Source organism: Artibeus jamaicensis, unplaced genomic scaffold (assembly GCF_021234435.1).
Source record: "Artibeus jamaicensis isolate MK-2021 breed Jamaican fruit bat unplaced genomic scaffold, CSHL_Jam_final scaffold_1019, whole genome shotgun sequence".
NCBI lineage: Eukaryota > Metazoa > Chordata > Mammalia > Chiroptera > Phyllostomidae > Artibeus > Artibeus jamaicensis.
In genome coordinates, this window is record NW_026522025.1 from 4,750,952 (window position 1) to 4,774,130 (window position 23,179).

Here is a 23,179-nt window from a genome sequence, read left to right on the forward strand (position 1 = left end):
CAGGGTGACGTGGTAGTCTCGGGCCAGAGCCTGTGGGACTCGTGCACAGATGGCTTTGCCACCTCCCACTGTGTGAACCCCACACTCTTTTGTGTGGTGCTGGTACACGCCACTTATTCAGAGTGAGCTCTGTGGAGTGAGGGGTCTGAGCCCCATGGGGCCCCATGCTAAAGCCTGGCTCTGAAAACTCAGCCCCAGCTCATCTGCCAGCTCATCTACCTATAAAAGCAGCGCCCACCTGGGCAAGGCCAGCAGACTCCACAGCTCACGGTCGGCTAAAAGAGAAGGAGCGTGCCGCACCTACGTTCACCCTCCTCGGGTCGCTCAGACCACACACGCTGTTGAGAGGCTTTGCCTCTGGCTGGAATTACAGCACCCACCCGTTCTCCCAGCTGCCTGCACAGATCAGAAGCTTGGAGGGGCAGCTATCTATGTCTTTGATTAATAAGAAATGGGAGATAAATAATGACTTAATACATGCAATTTAGGATCAAAAATCTTCCAAAGCATGGGGAAAATGAGAAAAAGGGAAGTCCCTGACAGTGAAAAGTTTGAGAACAGGTGCTGTCCTGAGAGGCCAGGCATGAGGCAGGTGCGGCCGAGGCAGCCAGGACAAGCACAGGAGGGGCCCGGGCCCGCAGCGCTCCGTGCGGGGTGCCACCCTCACACACCCCTGCTGCTGCCTCCATTTGTGTACAGAAAACGGAGGCTCCGAGAGGCCGAGTTACCTGCTTTGAGTACTTACACAATCCCAGGCCCGCCGCACATTAAAAGGAACATTTTTGTCAATGATGGGAAAAGGAATCCCGCCTGTGGTGCCTGGAAAGTCACTCTGGTCTGAGTTTGCAAGGGAAGAGGGACGAGTAGAAGGAACTGCACGTAAACTACAAGCACTGGACATTGTTTACACTATCCTGCTGTGTTTAGACCAGGCGGCACACAGTAGGTGCTCACAGGTGTTTCCAAGGAGACACAAAACCTTGGGGGCACAAAGGGACATAGCAACCTGAGGTGGGGGAGAGAGAGTGAATGTTTTTAAGCCTCTAGTTTCTTTAATTATGGAATATTTCCAACACAAAAAAGGTGGAACCCACCACCCAGATTCACCAGATGTTCCTATTTGCTCATACTCATTTCAAATATTCTTTTTAAAAAAAGATTTTATATTTATTCCTCTTTAGAGAGAGGGGATAAGAGGGAGAAAAAGAGGGAGAGAAAGCTCAATCGGCCACCTCTCAGATGTGCCCTGACAGGAGATAGCACCACAGCCCAGGCACGTGCCCCGAACCAGAGCCCACCAGGCAGCCCTTCGCCCTGTGGTACAACGCCCACCGAGTCACACCGGTCAGGGCTCACATTCTTACAGTAAAGTGACAAAGACAAAAGCCCTCTACCCACCCCACCTCGCCCCCTCCCCTGTCCCCTCAGAGGCCACCACTGTCCCTGGATCTCCTTCCTGAGTGTTTGGTACCCTTTAGTGTCTTTAAACTTTCCAAACATGGTTATCTCACCGTAGCTTTCCTGTTACCATTGCCTTTCACTCGTTACGTTCTTAGGATGGGGTCTAGGTTGCTACCCGCAGGCCTGTTCATTCATTTGAACTGCTGCATGGTACTCCGCTAATGAATCTCCCCAGAGCAGTGCATTTCTCCATTCCCCATCTGACGGAGAGTAGGCATTTCTTCATTCTTTGCTCTTTCAAATGGGCAGCAGTGAAAATCCTCACACACACCTCCTGGAGCACTCAGGTGTCATGCACGACCATTGCAACAGTCACAGCTTGTGTGCCCCTACATGACCTTGGAGAACGGCCTAACATCTCAGCAGGTTAGTTTCCTCATCAGGCAATCGGGGCACTGAAATAGCATGCATTTGGGTGACAATTACATGCTTCAGTGTAGATGAAAAAGCATTTTGCAACCTGTAAATCACCCTGATAATATCAGCTGTCTGTGTTTCAGGTGGCCGACATTCAGGATGTGCTGAGCACGCTCCCGCCCGAGACTCAATGCCCAGGCCGTGGTGCGGGGCCCTTGCTACTCACTGCAAACCGGACGCTCTGAGAGGAGCGACAACAGGAGAGAGGCAGGACTGCTCACTAACCTAGCCTGGGGCAGCAGAGGCAGGCAAGGCCTCCGAGAGAAGGCGGTGCTGAGCTGAGTCCTTGAAGGACGAGGAGGCCGAGGTGACAGGAGGATGGCAAGACCAGGCAGAGGGAGCAGCAAATGAACGTGAAGGGAATGACTGATGCGAAAGAACTGGCTGGGAACATAAGAGTTGGGGGCGGGGACAAGGAGCTGGCAGGCACCGTAAAGCAAGTCTGCGAAGGTAAACAGAGCTGAGTGTCCTGAGGGGAGAGGGCAGCCCCTGGAGGAGGCTGAGCAAGGGGCTGACAGGCTCCGTTCCTAGGAGAGAGAAAAGGTGGTCTGAATGCGCTCTGGAGGTCCGCACCTGTGGTCAACAGCAATGCACTGCACACTGAGAAGTGTGTCAAGAGGGTAGATCCCATGTTAAGTGTTCTCACCACAATTAAAAAGTCGGTCTGGCTGCAGTGTGAGGGGCATCGGGGAGAGGCTGGAGGCTGGGGGAGCAATGCGGGCACACACAGTGAGGCAGTCATTGCGTTTGCTGTGAGCCCCGACAGCATGGCTCCCAGGATGCGCAGTGGGGGCATTATCAGAGGCGGCAGGTACGGGCCAGCCGACGGGGACCTCACACCAAGGCACCAAGGACATGGCTGGGCCCTCCCAACGGCCCATAGTAAGAGACCCCACCGGTACCCAGGCCGGATGGACCAGCAGGGTGGGGGAAGGCTGCTGGTTATCACTGGGTGGCCTTTTCTAACAGCCGCACATCCAATATCTACAAGGGACAAAGGCACATGCACGAACTGCCCCGGACTCCTTACCCCTTAAGCAGGGACCCCCTACCTATCACCCTTATGAGTGAGAAACTACCTCTGAGGCCTCTACACTCCATGCGGAAGCGTGTCCTGGCCCTCTCCTGAGTGGGGCCACAAACCCTTGCTCCCCACTCTCCTAGCACTCCCTATCTCCCCGTCTGGAACATTCATCCCTTTCAGAACCACTGACTTAATTTTGCTCTCCATCTGGGCAGTAGGCTCCCTGGTGGCGCTTGCTAGAACTGCACCTGCCTTTTCACTGCGTTGCCTTGGTGCCTGGAACAGAGCCTGGCTCACAGGAGGCCCTCCAGAAATACTGGTGAGGAGACTGGGTCGGATGTGCTGACCGAAGGAGAGGAAGCTGGAAGGAAGACGCCCAGGTTCCCGCAGTCCCAAGGGAGGAAGCCAGTCCTGCCCGAGCCACAGGCTGGGACCTCTGCCTCAGGGCAGGGGCCTCCCACCCATCACTGCTGAAAGAGGCTCTGCAACAGATCGGCATTTCCCAAAGCGTATTCCATGGGTCGTGGGTCTCAACAGATTCTAGTGCATAAAAATGTCCTACGGTTAAACAAGCTTGGGAATCTCTGGATTCAACAAAATGAAAACAAAGTCTCTTTACCACCAGACCATCCAGAGCCTTTAGTGTATGTGTGTGGGCTCATGGGGCTCTGGGTGCGGGGCACGTTCCGTATCCCCACGTGTACCTGACCTGGAACTCTGCCTGTGAAACAATCTGACACCTTTGGCACTGTCCCCCAACTGCTTGTCATGATTATTTACTGAACATGCCACAGTACAGAGATTTGTTGCAACTTTTGAGGCAGTACAAGGAAACCTTTTTTGCACAAATGAAAATGAATCCAAGCCCTAAGACATAAATGGGATAAAAATGAGACTGCTCTGGTGGAAGGCGGGCTTGGAGACCCCACCTAACCGTCCCTTCCCTGCTGCTGGGCCAGGAACCCTCATGTCCTGTGGAGCCCAGTACGGAAACCACTGGCTCTGAGCTCTGAGCACAGGGCTGTCTCTGGGAGACCTGGCTTCTGGGGCTGGACCTGATGGGAACTGCTCACTGTCTTCAGGTCGCTTGGCCTCCCTGGGCCTTGGTTTCCCCGTGCACACAGTGGGTCTGGCCAACTGGATGCTCTCTGGAGTCCTGAACCTGAATCTCTGATACAATGAGGACTGTGATTCTATGACTGTAAAATTCTAACTCCATGGTTCTGTGGTTCTCTCATTCTGAGAATCTGTGACTTAATATTCTGATTCTGGGAATGCCTGTAGCCAGCCTGAGCGGGCACATCGCTCTGGGGCTCAGGCTGTGGAAAGCAGAATTCATTAACTGCAGTGCGCTGCCCAGGGGCGCTGGCTTCCCTGGGGAGGGCATGCCCCACGCAGGACGGAGGGGGTGGGTGGATGGAATCAGCCTCCACTCAGTGGGCAGAGCAGGGAGAAGGACCCAGGTCTCCTGACTCCTGCTCTATCTTTAGATCTCCATAGCAACCATCACCAGGGCACCAGAGCTGAAGGAGGGCTGAGCTGGCTGCCTGCAGGAGGGAGGGGCGTTTCTGACTGTGCCTCTTTGGCTGGAAAAAGGACTCTGGGCTGGGCTCTGGAGCCAGAGCCAGGAAAGGGCGACTGAGAGTGAAGTCACTGGCAGTGGAATGGCCTAGGGCCGATACAAAACAAGGGTAACTTGGGCCTCACCTTGCTCTGAGAAGGTGGTCAGGTCACAGAGCCCAAGACCTTCCCTGTGTCAGGCTCACAGCCTGGAGGTACATAAGGCAAGCTCTTCCTCCAGAGAGCTCTCAGCCGCCCCTGTGGTCATCTCCTGGACACTTCACAGACACCTCATCTGAGCCAGCCCTGAGGACCCCGGGCACACCAGTCTCCAGGGAAGCAGATTCTGGAGCAGACATTCAGGGCACGGTCTGGTAGGAGCCCTGCACAAGCCCCCTAAGCTGAGGAACCAGAGGAGCTCTTGTAGCCCCTTCTCCTACCAACTCCCACCGTCCTGGACCAGGCGTCCTCCCTGACTCCCAGGCTGGTTACGGTCCTCCACCCCCAGAGCCCCTGCAGCCCATACCCTCCACACAGCAGGACCGGCCTGAGGGAGACAGTAACTGTGGTGTGGACAGGGAAAGACAGACACCCAAGGCTGCCTGGCGAGTCAGTGGTGGCCTTCCATCCACGTTTCATGATTCCTGTCCGTGCTCCTCCTTGCGTCCCACTGGCAGGCCCCTGGCCTGGGCTCTGGAAGGGAGGCCAGGCCTAGAAGAGGAAGTAGGAGTCCTCAGCCAGGCCTGCACGCAGCAAGCACCTGGCCATGTCCTTGGTGAACTCGGCCGAGCCACAGACCAGGGCAAATGGCTTCCTCCGACAGGAGCCAACCAGCTCTTCAACCAGGTCCTGGGCCAGGCGGCCGAAGCGGGTCTTCTCCCGGTAACTCCAGGGTAGCTGCTCTGGGGAGCTCTCCTGGGGTGATGAGAAACAGGGGGGTGACTGCTGGGGGGTCCTTGGAGTTCACATAGCCAGCTCTCTGCCAAATGAGGAAACCGAGGCAGAGAGGGTGGGAAGGCAACCTTCACCCAGCCCTACCACAGGCCAGGCGCCTGCTCAGGCTGGCACTCAGAACCTTGCCACCAGCACGTTGGGCAGGCACTTACCCTCCTACAACAGGGGAGGCACATGGGGGGCATTTCCCAGGGCACACAGTAAGGCAGGGGCAGGCCTAGAACTCAGGTCCCACTGTTTCTCATGGCCTCCTGGGGGCCACTGTACCTGTCATCTGGGGAAATGTTTTCTCCCCATTACTGTGGGCGCCCTAGTATCTTTCCAAGGTTGTCTGTGCCCATCACCCCTGGAGCATAACTTTAGTCCATCTGTTTTAGGGTTTCCATCAGCTTGTTGATTTAACAACATTTACAGAGCAGTCACTCTGTGCCTGGCACTATGCTAGGCACTGGGGACAGGGCAGCTGCTCTGAACAGGCGAAGTTGCTGGCTTCACCCTGCCTGTGTATCGGGGTCCTGGGCAGTAGTGCCTTAACCAGGAGAGAGGTCTATTTGTCCCACAGAAAAAGGCAGGTGCCCCAGGGTCCCAGGCCTGGCTCTCACTGCACTTCTAGACTCAGCGTGTGGCTTTCAGCCTCAGGGTCACAAAAGAAAAGCTGGTCCACCGTTAGCTGACTTGGGGGAGTTTCTTCTAAGTAAACATTTTACTGAAGTACAACATATGTATATAGAAATCATTGAGTATATGTAGCTTGAAGAACGTTAACCAAGAGAACTCCTGTAACCAGCACCAGAAACAAATGAAACCCCTGCAGAATGGGACCATTCAGACCTCTGCAGACCCTGTGAAGGCAGGTTCCAGTTGTTCCTGGGGCTCAGCAAAAGCAGGAAGGGGGTTGGGGTTGGAATTTGGGCTTTGCTGCCACTTCCGGGCTGAGTGACAGTGACCTCTCTGAGCAACCGTGGTAAGTGTGGGGTGATGGAGCTACCTGGCAGAGGTGAGAGCGCAGGCCTCTCACCTCCCAGAGCTCGTGGGACCCTGAGGGCCCTCTGTGAACAGCACGGTTCAGGCAGAGACCCCCTCTGATGACCCCTCCATGCTCTGTCACACCCTAGGCCAAGGACTGGTGGTTGGGGGGTTGTTGAGGTGGGCCGTTGGCCTCACCCCCGCTTCCCACTGCCTGACTCCCTCGGGCACACCCACCTGAACTGCACCTGAACTGCAGCCCACCTGAACTGCACACCCAGAGATGAGTTGGGTCTGGCGACTGCTCAGGACAGGTGGGGACTGGTGAGCAGTGATGGTGCACCGGGGTGGGCACTGTGGAGAAGGAGGCCCAGGCTGTGACCGCAGACTCCCCGACACCAGCCCAGGGGCTCCGGGAAAGCACCAGGAATGGAATTAAACCTCAGCAGAGAGGTGTGGCGATGAGTGAATGTTGGGTGGAGAAGTGGGGGAGAGTATTCTTGGCAAGGGGGAAAGCTGAGCAATGGCCGGGCAGCCAGGAAAGCACCGAGCACTGCAACCACAAGCAGACCAGCGACACCAGAACACAGCATGCAGGGAGGGCGGGCTCGGAGACAGACAGGCCGCAAAGGACTGGCACGGCCCTGCAGGCTTGGACTTTGTCCAGACAGAGGGAGCCAGGGAAGGGCTGCAAGCGGGGCAGGGCAGTGGTATGGTCCTTCCATTGGTAGGATGAAAGACAAATCAATACGGGGTGGCTGGAGCAGGGGAATGCTTGAAGATTCAAGCTGTCACTGGCAGCAGACAAGAGAGGGAGCATCCTGAGTGGAGGGAGCATGGACAGGTAGGAGTGCCTCTCACTCCATCACCCCCACCATTGATGGCCAGCCCACTTGCCTACCACATTCCAGGCCTCAGGCATCAAGCAAGCCCCAGCCCAGGTCTGTAGGCCCTATTGCTGGTGAACTTTCACTCTACCCACAAGCCTAGGCTGGGAGGCCACCTCCTCTGTGAAGCCCTCCCTGCTTGCTGCAGTATCCTGAACACCCTCAGCAGCACCCATCTCTGTGCTGTCTTATACTGATGGGCAATAACAGCAGGGCCTCTGGAATAGGATCACCAGGGTTCACACCCAGCTCTCCACCAACTCACTGTGTTACTTTGGGCAAGGGTCTTAAATCTCCCTGTGCCTCAGTTTCCACATCTGTACAGTAGGTGTGATGGCAGTATAAACCTCCTAAGATTGTGGTGTGGGGCTGCATGAGCCAATACACAAACATGCTTAGCACAGCTCTAGGCACAGAGTGCTCTGAAGGGGGCGCTCTGAAGGGGGGGCCGTTATCAGCAGCCCCTGTGGCTGTCTCCCCACATACAGGTGAGTACCTGGAGGGCAAGGAGCAGGCTGACCTTGAGAGACAGAGAATGGAGGGAGGTGATACCAGAGCATTCCAACCCAGGAGATGCAGGAAAGGGAAATAATGCTACCAGCCAGGAGAAGGCAGGTGAACAGAGGGCTGAGGGCCAAGTTGGCAATAAGGGGCATGACGGGCTCCACACTATGGACCAGAGAGGAGGCGCCGGGAAGGCCCGAGCGAAGGAGGGGATGAGGACTCAGAGAGAAGAGGGGTCGGGGGCAGAGTCGCCGAGAGCACAGGTGGCAAGCAGGAGGCCTGCGGGCTGAATCTGGCCCTCTACCTTGTTTCTACCCAGTGGCAGTGCCCAGCTGTAGCTTAACTGTTACATTTATACAGTCTCAAAATTACATTGGGACCTTTGAAGGCAACCACGAGGCTGATGTGGCCCCTGGTGAAAATGAGTTTGATACCCCTGGCCTACAGTGTCTGTGGCCTGGAGAGCTGGAAGCAGCTTTCCTCCCAGGCAGGGCAAAGTGACGTGGCAGGCACTCTCATGAATGCAGTGAACTCGGACCCACTCTCCTCCAGCAGCTTGGATGGAGGGTGCCTACCCTGCGCCTGGCCCTGTGCTGAGCACCGAGGAGAGTGTGGTGATCCCAGGAGGGGATCTGCCTCAAGGTGGTTCTGCCTCAAGGACTCCATGGCCTGGCCCACTGACTCCGCAACCAGGCGCCCCGCTGACGATGCCAGTGGGCGGATGGTGGGCAGTAAAGCATGATGGGTGAGACCTGGAGCTCTGGAGCCAGACAGCCCCAGGCTCAAATCCAGGCTCTGCCCCAGCTAGCAGCATGGCCCTGGCTGGCACTGTCACCATCTTGAGCATGTCTCCTCACCCACATGATGAAAGGGATCCCACCAGCGGCAGGGTTGTTATTACAGCACGGGGCACAAAGGCCACAGGTGCAAAGGGACCGTAGAGTCTCACTCAGGGAAGGAAGTGCTCTCCCTGGGTTTACCTGGCTGAGTACGAAGAAGGTGCGGATGTTCCAGAAACGGGCCTGCTCCTCCAGAAAGGTTTTCAGGTAGATGCCCTCAAAGGTCTTGAAGCAGCCAACCAGGGTGACAAAGGTCTCGTCGTCCGCATTTTCCGTGATGCTGTGCAGGATGGGCACCATGGGGGCCAGGCCGGTGCCCGCAGCCAGCATGAGCAGCTCACCGTGCTGGGGAACAGGGTGGGCATGTGACAGAGTGGGCTGGGGGTGGTCTCACCCACCCACGCACCCCCTAGGGGGCCTTTTCTTGGGCTTGCCGGAACCAGATGGCACGGCTCTTCCCGGTGCTCATCCATCTGAGTTTCCCTCTCTGCCTCCTCCAGGAAACCATTTGCTCATTCAAGTCTATATAGCTTGTGAGGTCTGTGTAACAGACATCATGGAATCTGGGGGCTGAAAGGGAGCGTAAGGGTGTGGCCCATCCTATAAGTGGTTTGTTTTCCTTCTAAAGCATCCCCACTGGACTTGTGCATACTTCTGCTGACGGGCAGTCCACCCCCTCTCAAGTCAGTTTGTTCTATTATGGACTGACTCCCTTGCCAGGGAGGTCTTCCCACCTCATGCTAAGCTCAAACCTGCTCTCACCCCACTGCCCCGACCCCAGCCCTGCCCTCTGGGCTGCTTCCTCTGCCCCAGGGCAGCTTGCAGAGATCTGAGGGCACTGGCTTGGAACCCTGAGACTGCTCCACTCTAGACCAAATAAATACTTAAGTGCCTAGCACAGAAGAGCCATGCAGTAATTGAGCTTCCACCCTAAGCGGCCCCAGTTCCATCAGCCCCTCCCCGGTGAACCCATTTCCTGTCTCTAGGCCTCTTACAGAAAGGCGGGCCTCTTTATGGTCAGTGCCTTACAGGTTAGTGCCTGACCCATGCAGTGAAGTATCCACCTCCCTCGCTCTAGAGACCAGGCCTCTGTGAATGCAGCCCAGCAGCTTCAATACACTAGCCCAGGTAGCTCCACTAGCTTCCCCGACAGCCCTGACACACACATTACTGCATGGACTACCTCCTGGGGGCCAGGAGTCGTACAGGTCTGGGCATAAATCCCCAGCCACGTGCTCTGGGCAAATGCTTTCTCCTGTCTGAGCCTTGGTTTCTTCCCTGGTGAAGTAATAATAATAAATAATAAATAATTAATAATAATAATAACAACAGCAACAGCAGCACCTTCCCATAATAGCAACTTATCTCAGAACTGTCATGGGGATTAAAAGAGGTGACATTAAGTGCCTGGTGAGGCTTGGGGCTTAACGATTAGATTCCGTCCCCTTCCTGAACCTTTACTGCCAGCCACACCACCCAACCCGGAGTTCCTGCTCGCCCACCATCCTGTCTCTAGCCTGCTCCTCCTCTCCCTCCCACTGCTGCTCAGGTTCTCCCCTGGGAAGCCTTCCCTGAGCCAGGGGCATGTGAAGGGTCCTTCCTTGTTTCCCCACAGCCCCCACTGCACCCTGCCTCACTACACCGGCCATGCTGTCGTTCACATCTGTCTGTGTGTCTGCCCATCGGACCATGAGCTTCTGGAGGACAGGGGCCTTGTCTGACCCATCTTGGGACCCCAGACCCACCCAGGGCCTGGCCCTGGGTGGAAGAGCGCACAGACAGATGCTAACGTGCCAGTGTCTGTTGACACCCATCTGCAGTGAAGACAAGTCCAGGGCAGCAAGACAGGGTTGGGGACGAGGCTGGTGCACTCCAGCCTCCTCAGAGGGGCAGAGCCAAGTTCAGCCACAGTGCAGGGCCCAAGCGTTAGTGTGCAAGACCCCCTCTCCTCCCTCACTGCTGGGCCCTACTGCCTCCCCAGGCAGACACGCAGGGGCTCCCCAGCAGTGTTCTGCGGGTGCACGGGAGCAGCCGCAAGGCATGGAGAGGCCCCACCCGGAGAAGGTGGTCAAGACGGCCTTCACCAGGTGCACCTCGAGGTTGGGAGGAAACAGAAAATCCCCAGTCCCTGTTCTCAAGGGCCCGGGGACGGGGCGTGCTCAGCTAACATGCCAGACTCAGCATGGTGAGTACTGGGAGAATACTGTAGAATCATAATATACACACACCTCCATCATCTGGAAGATGAGGGCAGCAGCACCTAGGAGCGGTGGTGGGGATTAAAGGAGTCACTACAGAGTAAGTACTAAAATCAGAGCCTGGCTCAGAAGAGGTGCCACATACATGTCTGATGTCACTATACACACATATGTGTGCACACTAGTATATATGGCCCTGTGTGGAAGAGGGCTTGAAAGAGTACATGCCGAGGTAGTACGACCAATATGTCTGGGTAGATGGCCTGCAGGTGTCCTTTATTTTCTCCTGATTGTCTCTCTATATCTGCTGATTTTGGGGGTAATGAACATGTATTACATTTGTAATAAGGAAAAAAGTAATAAGAGCTGTTTTTAAATTAAACAAAAAGAATGGAAGGAATGATTCATTCTTTTCCATTTGTTTTTGTTTTGCTTGGTTTTCCTAATTTTAAAGGTAATAGGTGTTCACTGTGGATAATTTAGAAAGTCTAACAAAGAAAATAAAAATTACCCACTATTTCATCACCCAAAGCTGCTATTTTCTTTTTATATTTTTTCTGTGCATTTTCCCTCAGCTTCTCAGCCTGCTGTACACTCAGTTTTGTATCTAGTGTCTGTCCCTTGATCTTATACTATAAACACATATTATCATTTATTAACATAATTTTAAAATCCAAGAAAATATCCTTTAAGTACTTGTAACCCAGAGCACTAACTGTGCCCCTGTTGTTGAACACTCAGTCACCTCCAATTCCCTGCTATTATAAATAAAGCAGCAAGGACCATGTGCAAGAGTCAGCAAAATTTTGGATTGCTTCCACAGGACAGACTTCCAAAAGTGCAGTTACTGGGTTAAAAATTTTTAAGCCTCTTCACACTGCCAAACTGCTTTCCAGAAATGTGCCAACTGATGAGAAATTGTTAATTCTTCCTGGGAACTTCAGGGAAGGCTCTGAACACAGCGTGAAGATAAGGAGAAGAGCATTCGGGCTGAGAGGCAGCAGCCTCCCAAGCAGTGAGCCACGGGACATATTTAGGGGCAGTCTCTACAGTCTCAGAACTGGAAAGACATTTGAGGGTAAGATGGGATAGGGGCTTCAAATACCAAGTACATGAGTCTGAATTTTCTAAGCAATGGTCGTCACGGACATTTCTGGGGCATAGGCAAACAATTTTGTTTCTTAGTGCCTATTCCACCTCCTCCCATATCCCACCCCAAGGGTACTCCTGGGTTCAGGAAGAACGGTATAGTGAGGCTCTATAACCCAAAACCCAAAGCTGCAGTCCTAGAGGCTCAGCTGGAAGGGGTCCCCCGAGGATTTGGGGTGCTGGCACTAACCTGGTTGGGTTTATAGAGGAAGTCTCCAAAAGGTCCTCGCCAGAAAGCTGTGACTCCTGCTCTCCAGGACTCAATGTACCGGGACATCAGCCCAGTCTGGTAGCACTGGAAGCAAACACAGGGAGACCTCAATGAGACAGGCACATGCTGCCGATACAAACCACAGCAGCCCTTTCTGCAATGCTAAGTGCTTTACATGTGTTATCTCATTTAACCCTCCTCATCACCCCACAAAATTGGTATTGTCATTCCCAACTTTTAAATGAGGCTCAGAAGCGTACACGGGAGGGAAATGGTGAGGCCGGGATAAGGACCACAGGATCTCCAGCTCTGACTACAGAGGTCTCAAACTCAAATAACCAACGGCCCATACAGGTACCCTAAATGAGTGAAGAACTGGGTACGAGATGACTAATGACAACAAGCAGTTTCAGTGTAAGAGGACAGCAGGGAAGGGTAGGGACTGTGGTGAATTGGGGAGTGAATGCTCCTAAAGTTTGTAGACCACTTATCTGAAATCCCTGTATTACCTTACACTGTTTCCTGGCTGGACAAAAAACATGAAGGATGTGAAGGGGGTTCCTCCATGGGGGGAGGGCAATCTACACTTCCTGGGGCCTGCCTACTCCATGCCGGGCACCGTGCTGAGGCTGTAGGGGATACAGCTGGGCCTGAAGCTCCAAGAAGGTAGCCAGTGCCTGAACCATGGGAAAGACTTGACAAATATTTGAATGAATGAATGAACTGATCAGATTCAGGACCCGCCTTTAAGGAGCTCACAATCTAGGAGGAACTTAAGTCTCAGACATACACAAGGCAGAGATGCCCTAATACTCATGAAAAGGATAAAGTGCTAGGGGAACACTAATGTCACTTCCAATGGAGCAGGATCAAGGATATCTTCCTGGAGGAAGAAGCATTTGAGCAGGACCTTGAAGACTGGGTAAAATCAAATTCACTGGAAATGAACAGGAGCAGGAAGGCAGAGAGGATTCTGGGCATCGAGTGTGGTATGGTCAAGGGTAGAACGGCCCAGGTCATGTGCCATGAACAGCAAGTGGACACAGCAGGATTGGTGAGCGGGAAGCACTGGGTAACAGGACTGGAAGGGTGTTTGGGATGAGATTATAACCAGACTGGGCTTTGGTCATCAGACATGCTTTTAAGCATCCACAGCCACCTCCAGTACCACCCCTGACTTCCTTGGACATCATATGCATAATGCAGGGGAAGTCCTCGGGTCAATGGGAAGAGGTCTGGGAGGGAGGCTACCGCTCTCCTAACTTGCAGGAGGCCGTGTCTCAGAGCACAGCCAGTGTTTCCTGGCCCGGTCTCCTGGAGGCACAGCCCCCACAGAACCTGCTCAACACACACTTGTTAACGGGACCGACACGGAACTTCTGTTCTCCCACTTGGAATTATGTTACTCAAGGGCCCTTGGGACCATGACACCATCTCTGAGCATCAACTTCTTCATCTGTAAAATGGGGATAACATGATCTACTCTGTAGGGTGGTTAGGGAAATAAAAAGCCAGAAGCCATGCCTGGTGCCCAGACAGTGCCTGAGAAATGGGAGTTCCTACTTCCTTCGTACCAGAAAGGATAAACCTAAAAATATCCCATCTACCTTCCCAATGTGCAATCTTTTCCAGCTCTTCCTAGCCAGGGGCTTAGGGATAATTGAGCATCCCTCTAAGAGAGGCTTTCCGGTAAGCGAAGGAGAAAATCAGCCTTGCAGCTGGGAGAAAACTGTCTCCAGGCTTATCCTTTCAACAGAAACACACCCAGACAAGCAGCCTGGGGAAGCAGGCCATTTGGAGAGGATTTGTGGAATCTCCCAGACAAACAGTTGTGTGGAGAAGGGATCCCATCCAAGGTTATGTGTGAGGGAGTAAACACTCGGGCTCCGAAGGCAGGCAGGGAAGGCAGAAGCCAGAGCCGGCGCTGGGGTCCTGCCATCAGAAGGCCAGGGCTCGCTGCCAGCCATCCTTCTTACTAGCTGTGGAGCTTTGGGCTCTCCTGGGGCTCAGTTTGCTTATCAATGAAATAGGGATAATAATTCCTCTCCTACAAGGGAGATAAAAGGATGTGAAAGCTAAACACTGGTGTTCCCTAGGATTCCATTTGGGAAATGATGATCTAGAGCCACATGTTAGGTTAACCCACACGAAACTGCCCTTTCTGTGAGTCGACTATTAGAGTAGCAGCAATTCTGTGCCGTTCCGCCTATTTATCTTTTCCACATAATTGGACCTTCATGACTTCTTATATATTCGGTGCCTATTCTTTGGGTCTCTGGGGTATTTCGTATCTAACCCACTTTGTTCATCTCATCTCTGCCAAATTCCTCACCACTTGGCTGCCTCCACAAGCCCCTTTCCCCTGCCATTCAGACTGGGAATAGTTCCCATGAGACCCCGTTCTGTTTAGCCCCTGCCTGCCTCTGCTTATTCACCCCCTTGGCCTGGATGCCATTCCTTGCCGCTGCCAATTTCTGCTCTGCCTTTAAGGCCCAGCTCAAATGCCCTGGCCCCTGTCCACGTCCCCGAGAGGTGATCTCAGGTTAGGCTGGTCCTCCACGCCCCCTGCTGATCCAGGACAAATGATGGACAGTTCCCCAGTCAGGCCTCCTTTACCACCCTACATGCTGTTCCCAGCATAGAGAGCTTCCTTCCCACATCACCCCTCTGGTCCCCACTCCTTCTCCCGAACATACGGCTCAAACCCATGTTTCTGCTAAGAGGCCCAGCCTGCTGTGCGTCAGCTGTAGCACCCGAGCTGCGGGCCTCCCGTCCTGGTGTCTGTCACATTGGACTGTTCTGGGCTGCTCCTCTGAGGACAGGCACACAATCAGTTGCATCTGGACCCCCATGTCTACCACACAATAGGTACCAGGCAGCTTGGGCCTCCCATCCCCCTCACTCAGCGCTCAGTCTCCATCAGCAAGAAAATGGGAAGGAGTGGCTTTAACTTTCTCAGTCTGAGCCTCGTTTCCATAAAACCTGTCAGAAATAAGCCCTCTGCTGGTGGTCAGGCAGCCCCCTCACCAGGAAAGGAGACAGGAGAAGGCTCTCTTTGCTGTCCCCACTGTTCCCTCAAGCCAGCCTCCTTCTCTGGGAATTCATGGAGCCCTTAGAGCAGTGTGTGCTCTGGCTCACCTTGATTAAAACTTCAAAGTATCCTTCTGCGTTGGCAGGGCTGATTGGCGTGTAGGCTCTCTGAATTTCTAAGCCATCTACTATCCCTCTGGGAAAGAGAAGCACTCAGTCATTCGACAAACCCATATAAGTATCTACTCTGCCAGGCTGGTAAAGGTGAAGGTGGAGTCGGTCATCACCAGTGGTCCTCACTGAAGGGCAAAGCAAGACGGCACAGGAAAAAAGCACTGAGGTCCCCCTGCTACATGCTGGCTGTAAGCCCCTGGGCAGGTCAGCAGTCCCTTAGCTCCACCTTCTGTGAGATGAGGCCAACCGTCTTTGTCCCTGTTGTGTAGTTCCACAGGGGTTACAGAGGGAAAGTGCTTCAAGAAGCATACTGATGGCCCTGAGTGGTGTGGCTCAGTGGATTGAGCACTGGCCTGTGAACCAAAGGGTCGCTGGTTCAATTCTCAGACAGGGCACATGCCTGTGTTACAGGCCAGGTCCCCAGTAGGGAGTGCATGAGAGACAACCACATGATGTTTCTCTTCCTCTCTTTCTCTCTCCCTTACCTTCTCTAAAAATAAATAAAATCTTAAAAAAAAAAAGAAGTACACTGATGAAGTAGCTGTTGTTAGGCCATCACTGTGGTTTTTTCCTGACTTCTCGTCAGCCATAGAATGCTGAAGACAAAAACAACTGTTTTTAACAAGTTGTTTATTAAACGCTTACTACCATGTGCCAGGATCGTCAGAATTGGAAGGGCCCTCGAGGGCGCCCTAGCCCGAGCCCGGCCCCATGCACGAATCCTCACCATAACGCTGTCACAGGGGGTGATCATCAGGGCCAAGAGCGGCCTTGCTGTCTTAACTGCCGACTACACACTGAGTATATCGTATGTGTCATCTTACTGAATTCAAATAATGACCCAAATGCAAAAACAAGGCTTAGAGGAGGAAAGCCGCCTGCCCAAGGTCACACAGCTAGAATCCGCACGTAGCTCTGTCTGACTGCAGAGCCAAGTTGCCCCTACTCCCCATGGCTTTTCAGAATCACCTGAGAACTCCTCTCTCAAGCTCTACCATGTTTGCAAAGATTTTTAAAAAGGCCCTATCCTAATGCATCAAAAGCATGGAGGCTGAACAGAAATATTCAATAAATGCTTGTGGAACAAATGGGGGAATAAAGAGAACACATAACATGACTTGGATGCAAAGAGCCTGGTGACATTTGCTACGACAGAGGCAAAACTGATATGCTGTAGAGAGAGCAACCACCCTCTCTGGGGGCCCCAGGAACCTCGGAGGCCTCCCGGAGCTGGGGTTTACAGGATGAGCAGGCCACTGGCAGGTGAGAATGGGGGAAGTGAGAAGGGAAGTAATTCCAGGCAGGAGAACAGCCAGGGCAGAAGCTGAGGTCGGATAACATACGGCAGGAACTGCTGGACGGATCCATGAGGCCAGAACAGGGGCAAACACGCAGCAGTGGGGGAAGAACTTGGTGGGAAGGAAGCTGGGAGGCTGGGCTAGGATGTCTTTGGGGAGGCACCAGTGAGCACCAGAAGGTATTGGAAGAGGGAGTGACAGAGTCAGCTGCATGTGTTAGGAGAGTCACTTGAGAGGCAGAGAGGGTGGGGAAGAGGGAGGGAGGTCCTGCTTTATGGATGGTTGGTCACAAGGGGCTGTGACCTGCCCTGGGGCCCCTCCCATCCACTGGAACAGTGAGCTGTAAGGACCGCCAGCCAAGCCACAGGCCAGAACAAGCTGGGCACAAACACCGGGGTCAGTGCAAGGCAAGGGGCCAGAGTGCGACCAGTAATATGCTCTCTCCTGGTTTTCCCCATCTGCTGTCTGCACCTTCTGTCTCCCCTGCTGGCTCCTCCTCTTGCCAATACTGGAAATGCCAGAGTAGACAGGGTTGGGTTCCCCGCCTTTCCCTCTTTCCGTGCCACATGCTCCCAGATGCTATACAGGTATATGCTAACGATTCCCATATCCACCTCTGCAGCTTAGATCTCTCTGCTGAGCCTCATACTCAGAGTCAACTGCCTGCAGAAGCCTCCATCGGGAGGTCCCAAAGGGTCTTATCCTTGGGCAGGTAAAGGTGGGGACTGAGGCAGGAGGGAGAGTACACAAGTAGGCTAGGAGGAGGAAGGAACTTCAGAGGAGTGGCTGAGAGTGACTCAGGAGCTGGGCTGTCTGACTTTGAACCCTGGCTCCATGATTACTAGCTGTGTGCTTTGGGCAAGTCCCTTGTTCTCAGTGACAGTGTTGTTTCTACCCACTGGTGCTACTCATACTAGGGCTACACCACCGGCTCTAGCGCCACACTGTCGCCTTCGAATCCTGGCTCCAGCACTTCCTAACTGTGTGGCTTTAGGCAAGTTACTGAACCCCTACGACTTCAGTTTCTTCTCAGGTGTAACTACCTCCCACACAGGATTGTGTGAGGAGGAAATGAGTTCATATGTACCAGCAAACAGAACTGTGCCTTGGGCAGTATGTGCTATAAAAGTGTTTGCTCTTATCATTATTATAAAAAATGCATTCTCTGGTTCCATCCCAAGAATCCTGAGTTGCGTATTACTATGTCTATTTCGAAGATGACTAGTGGGGGGTCGAGCAGTTGCTCAGACCACACAGCTGGCAAATGGCAAGGCAGGGCTGCAAGGCACTGATCCTCCCACTTCCTGAGTGTACCGTAGGATGAGGTGCTGGCCAGGCCGCAGGCCAAGCTGGCTGTTTCCGGGTAGCGCAAACTGGACACGGTAGGTGTCTTTAGTGACTTTTTCCATGGCACTGATATGGAAGGCCAGGAACGTCTCTCGGCTCAGTTTGGAGGGGCAGCTCTGCAATAGGAAAATATCCAACAGCCAGAAGCTGGGGGTCAAGAGACACGCAAGCACCCACAAGCACCTTCCCACTTTCCCCAAGGAGATACCACCCCAGCTGAGAAGTCTTCTGTTACAGTGGAGACTAGTCCACCTTACATCCCTTCCACGCTCTGATCTAACAACGCCAAAGCAATTTACACTGTGCTCACCCTGCTCTTACCCCTTCCATGGCTCCCCTCAGCCCCAGGATGAAGTGTGGGCTTCTTAACTGGACACTTGTGGGACCTGTGGATGACCCTCAGACCTCATTTGACCTCCCATGCTCAGATGCCAGACTCTTCTCCACTCTCCCAGAACACCTACTGCCTCCTACCTGTGAGCCTTTATTTGCTTACGCTGGGTCCACTGTCTAAAACATTCATCTCTAATGTACGAATGACCCACCCATCTTTCAAACCTGCTAAAATTCATATTTGTAAAATTTAGAAATCAATGAGACCTTAAAGATGATCAAATCTAATACCCTTATTTTACATGTGAGGCATTTACAGTAGTGACTTACTTGTCCAAGGTCACCTCATGAACAGGGACTCAAATTCTTGTTTTCTAGGTCTCAGCCCACTGCCCTGAACATTCCACCCCAACTGCACCTCCCCCAGGAATCTCTGAATGCCGTAACTCATGGATCTCTTTCTTCTGTAAGATGCCCACCCGCAATCACTCCCCCACACCCAACTCAGGGCCCGGCTTTTCTGTCTGCTCCCACTGAGCACACTCTCTTCTCTGCTGTAGAGCCAGGGAAAGCTTCCCGGAGCAGGTACCCTGTGCAGGGTCAAGGCCAGATAGATGCTGCCACCCTGGCCCTCTTGTCTGAGGAGCAGCTCTCCCTTACCTGTGACTCCTTCCCCCTTAGCAGGCCTCTGTCCTTGCTTGCTCGGGCTGCCTCCCACCTTGCCAGGTCTCGGCTATAGAGGTCGAACACGCATGGTGAGCAGCCACTGCCGCAGCACTGGGAGGGCAAGGGCTCCACGGGCCGAAGCTGCAGCCAGGCTTCCTCCTCATCATCTTCCTCCCTCTCATCCATCATCAAAGGTCTCAGGCAGCCTGGGAGGGACAACTGGGGCTCTTTCCAGAGCTGGCCTGGCTCTGTGAGGTCATGGGCCCAGGCCCTGTTTCCTTGCCAGTCTGGGAGAGGAAAAACGTGTGTTACGCTCTGGTCACCTCTACTGCTCCCACCCTCCTGAGACTTGCAGGAGCAGTGCTCTGTGTGTACATGGAAGACACGATGAATCGCCCTGGAGGTGCCTGGCAGGGGAGGCAGGCAAACAGGACATAACAATTAGAACTGGCAACCAAGGTTTCCTAAACTTTTCCTGTGCTCTGAGTACTGGATTATGCAATTTACACAGGAAATCTAGTTGAATTTTTAAAATATTTTAAACGATGGCACTGGCTGCTGTGGCTCAGTGGATCAAGGCCCAGCCTGCAAACCAAGGGATCACTGGTTCGATTCCCAGTCAGGGCACATGCCTGGGTTGTGGGCCAGGTCCCCAGGGGCGGGATGTATGGGGGGGCAGCCACACATTGATACTTCTCTTCCTTTCTTTCTTTCTCCCTTCCCCTCTCTCTAAACATAAATAAAATAAAAATAAAAATAAAAAAATTTAAAATATATTTTAAATGATGAACTAAAACATTTATATATTTTAATAATCATTAAAAAATTTAAACGTTATCAAAGAGCACCTTTGTAACCAGCACTCAGTCAAGTAAAAAGAACCTTGGCAGCATCCCAGAAGGCACCTGTGCGTGTCCCTTCCTGATCACAGCCCCCACCCCTGGAATCAGCATCTTGACTTTTGATGTAATCACTCCCCCACTTTCCCTAATTTTGCCTCCTTTGTTTGCAGCCCTAACCACCACGGGTCAGCTCTGCTCAGACTTTACAAGTCACATGAATGATGTTCTTACCTATGAAGAACCATGTCGTTTCTTTCACTCAGCACTGTTGGTGAATCGCCCATCAAATTGCTGCATCTCTTTTATCTTTACAACATACCCAGCCCAGGCTAGAGATGTTTCTGTGAGAGTAGTTTGGGATTATTCAAGGTCATCCATATTTATATGTAGAACTCTACCGTTTACATAGAAATAGACTTGATCGTCTCACCTATTAGCAACCTATTCATTTAAAATTCCGTAGGCGTCCTGGCTGGTGTGACTCAGTGGACTGAGTGTCAGCCTGCAACCTGAAAGGCCGCCAGTTGGATTCCATCAGGTACAAGCCTGGGTTGTGGACTGGGTGTCCAGTATGGGGTGTATAAGAGGCAACTAATTGAACATCGATGTCTCTTTCCCTCTCTTATTCCTCCCCTTGCCCTCTCTCTAAAAATAAGTAAATAAAACCTTTAAAAAAGAAGTTTTTAAAAATTCCACAGGCAAATCAAAATGTTCTCTTCCCCTTGCCTGAGAATCAAACTGAGGGGAAGTCTCACACCACAAAACGTTATTTAACATAAATGTCATTTCTCTAAAATGCAGCTCCTCTAAGAGCTCCAGCCTTTGATTTCCTCCCAATCATTCCTGCCACAGACACTTACTAACAGGGCTGCTGAGTGAGGTGCTGGCATGCAGAGGTGAGTGACACTCGTCTCTGCTCTGGAGGCACTCCTGGCCTAGTGGGAGAGCCATCGGCTAAACAGACAATAACCATTATAAAAATAGTTGCCGCTGACTGAGCTGGAGTCTAAGCCCAGCACTTTGCACTGCCTCACTCCGTCCACGTTCTTCCTCATTTTACATAAAACTGAGGCCCAGGTTAGGGAGCCGGAAGTGGTGAGGTTAGTAATGCACACCTGGGTCTCTTATGTCTCCAGGCTGGTGCTTTCTCACTGGATTTCTTGCTTCTGGGGGCAGGGAAGAGGGTGTCTTCATCTCTGATTCCCAGTGCCTGGCCACTGGGCTGGCCCAGAACAGGGGTCCAACCTGTCAAACTGTCACTGAATTTAATGGGCATCCCAAAGTCTCCCAATGGCACTAATTTCATTTGTGCATAAAGTGCTAGGATCAAGGCATGGGCCAAGTCTGTGGAAGGGCAGAGGTGGAACCACCATGTTGGTCAGAGGAGGAGGAAGTCCCATTTCTTGGTTATCAGTGACTTCCCAGAAATCCTAATCATTAACACTTTTTCCACTTTTACTGCTTCCCACATCCATTTATACTGCAGCTTCCCATGGGCCCCAAGGACGTGCTTCTAGCCCTGCTTAGCAACTTCTCACAGCTGCCCATTGCCTACTGGACTGAATCCAACCTTCTTGCCTAATGCCCAAGGCTCTTCCTAACCAGAACCTGTCCAAATTTTCTTACCACTACCATAGATTTTAGAAGGGCCCTCCCTCTATAAGCAATAAATCATCTCTTATGAAAGGGCTTGGCTTTGGAACACTTGGTTCTACTGCTGGTTCTATGATTTCATGAAGGCTTAACAGGCTGGGACCCCCTTGAGGGTAGTATTCCAGCACCAAGCACAGGCCTGGCATTTGAAAGGCTCCAGTGAGTGGTGAGTGCTCATTCAGTTTACAAATAAGGTCTGGGGGCCAGGCACAGACCTAGGTGCTGGGATACCGGAGAAGTAAATAGGACACGGGCCCCACCTTCACAGAGCTTGCAGCCTGGCACAGTGTTGCATTAACCTGGCCCACTTTCATTGCACATTATGTGCCAGGTATGTATATGAGGGAACAGGGTCTGGTCCCCTCTTTATGCCCATTTCTCACTTTGATTTTTGTAACATACAGTGAGATAAGTGAAAAAACTCCATCAACTGTAAGCAGCTATACACTGTGAGGGCTATTCACATCAGTCTGTCTTAAATTTACCTTTCTCATGTTTTAATAATCCTACTTTCTCCAGCATTTTGGAAACTGGTAGGGAAGTTGGCCAGGGTAGTCATGAATTTGAAAAAACTGGCTCACGCCTCTCTCCCACTGCACCTTCTGGTCTAGGAGGCGCCACCTTTAAGCTATGCCTCGACACGTGTCACTGCTCTGCCCTGATGACTCTCCTCACCTTTCAGACCTGGTTTAAGGTCATCTCTCCTCAGAGGCCCTCAGTGAACCTCCCCTTTCTCAGACTCTATCAGGAACACTATTTGCTTCTATTAGTATTCATTCATTAAACATGTACTTACTATGTGTCAGGTACAGTTCTAGGGGCGGGGGATTTATCAGCGAAGAAACAGAAACTAGTGGGAGAGGGTCATTAAACTAGACCAAAACAGAAAACATACAGTATATTTATGTTAAATGCTAAAGAGAGAAAAAAAAAACCAACTGGGGAAAGAGATAAGAAGTGTGTGTGCACGCATATGTTGCAACTGCTCATTTGTTTACCTGTCTGTTTCTCCCATTAAACTGTGAGCGCTACGCTGCACATCTATTTCATTCACGAACACAAACACAATACTCAGCACAGTGCCGGACACACAGTGGGCACTTGATAAACAGATGTTGCTCAATGAGCAAAGGACTGCCTCCACCTTTGGCCTTGCTTCCAAGGAGGCGGAAAGGGAAGTCCAGAGGAAAAGAGAGGTAAGTAACTCACTCTCAGGGCCGGGGAAGAGGTGAGCAGTACGAGCTGTGACGCCGGAGTGGAAGACGGGGCCATTCTCGGCTTAGAGAAGGGGCAGGGCAAAAGTGCCCAGAGCAGGCAGAAGTGGCTGGAAAGGCAAGGGAACTTACAGCGCACCCACTACGCGCCGGGCACTGTACAGGTGTGCTAGCTTAGGCGTTTTCTATCTCTCTATTTACAGCAAGGGACGCTGAGTCTCAGAGGAAAGTGTCTTGCTCAAGCTCTAACTGCTCGTTCGAGGTCCAGGTTGCCCTGAGTTCAAGTGTGAAGTCTAGGCGTTTTTCTGTTCCCGTCCCAGTCACAACCAAGGCCACTTACCTACACTCCTTCGCTTTCTCTCACACAGGGATTCTTTAGGCTCCCTCCCCTCCCCCGAGTCCCACCTATGAGAAAATGAGAACGGCATGTAGGGTGGGGCAAGACTAGGATG

At 52.5% G+C, this 23,179-nt stretch overlaps 1 protein-coding gene across 4 annotated transcripts; it reads right to left on the reverse strand.

Moving 5' to 3' along the window:
* Positions 1-1,145: 1,145 nt before the first annotated feature.
* Positions 1,146-23,085, reverse strand: LOC119061143 (NADH-cytochrome b5 reductase-like). Of its 4 annotated transcripts, none has more exons than XM_037161611.2 (7): positions 23,068-23,085; positions 19,013-19,305; positions 17,987-18,135; positions 15,309-15,396; positions 12,150-12,254; positions 8,754-8,957; positions 1,146-5,377 (listed from the first exon to the last, which is right to left on the reverse strand). In XM_037161611.2, exons 2-7 carry the CDS (start codon positions 19,205-19,207, stop codon positions 5,174-5,176), a joined length of 945 nt encoding a protein of 314 aa, XP_037017506.2. In that variant the 5' UTR covers positions 19,208-19,305; positions 23,068-23,085; the 3' UTR covers positions 1,146-5,173. The 4 variants fall into 4 exon arrangements, with proteins under 4 accessions (XP_037017506.2, XP_037017510.2, XP_037017497.2 ...); XM_037161615.2 differs by lacking the exon at positions 23,068-23,085 and adding an exon at positions 22,860-22,880; XM_037161602.2 differs by lacking the exon at positions 23,068-23,085 and adding an exon at positions 20,092-20,237.
* Between the last annotated feature and the right edge of the window lie 94 nt (positions 23,086-23,179).

Bases quoted from the DNA above. Each gene is read 5' to 3' on its own strand.
- LOC119061143 (XM_037161611.2), bottom strand. From the start codon at position 19,207: ATGATGGATGAGAGGGAGGAAGATGATGAGGAGGAAGCCTGGCTGCAG. The intron at 18,136-19,012 runs GTAAGGGAGAGC...TTCCTATTGCAG, and splicing joins TAAGGGGGAAGGAGTCACAG to AGCTGCCCCTCCAAACTGAG. The intron at 8,958-12,149 runs GTTAGTGCCAGC...CCTGTTCCCCAG, and splicing joins TCCTCTATAAACCCAACCAG to CACGGTGAGCTGCTCATGCT.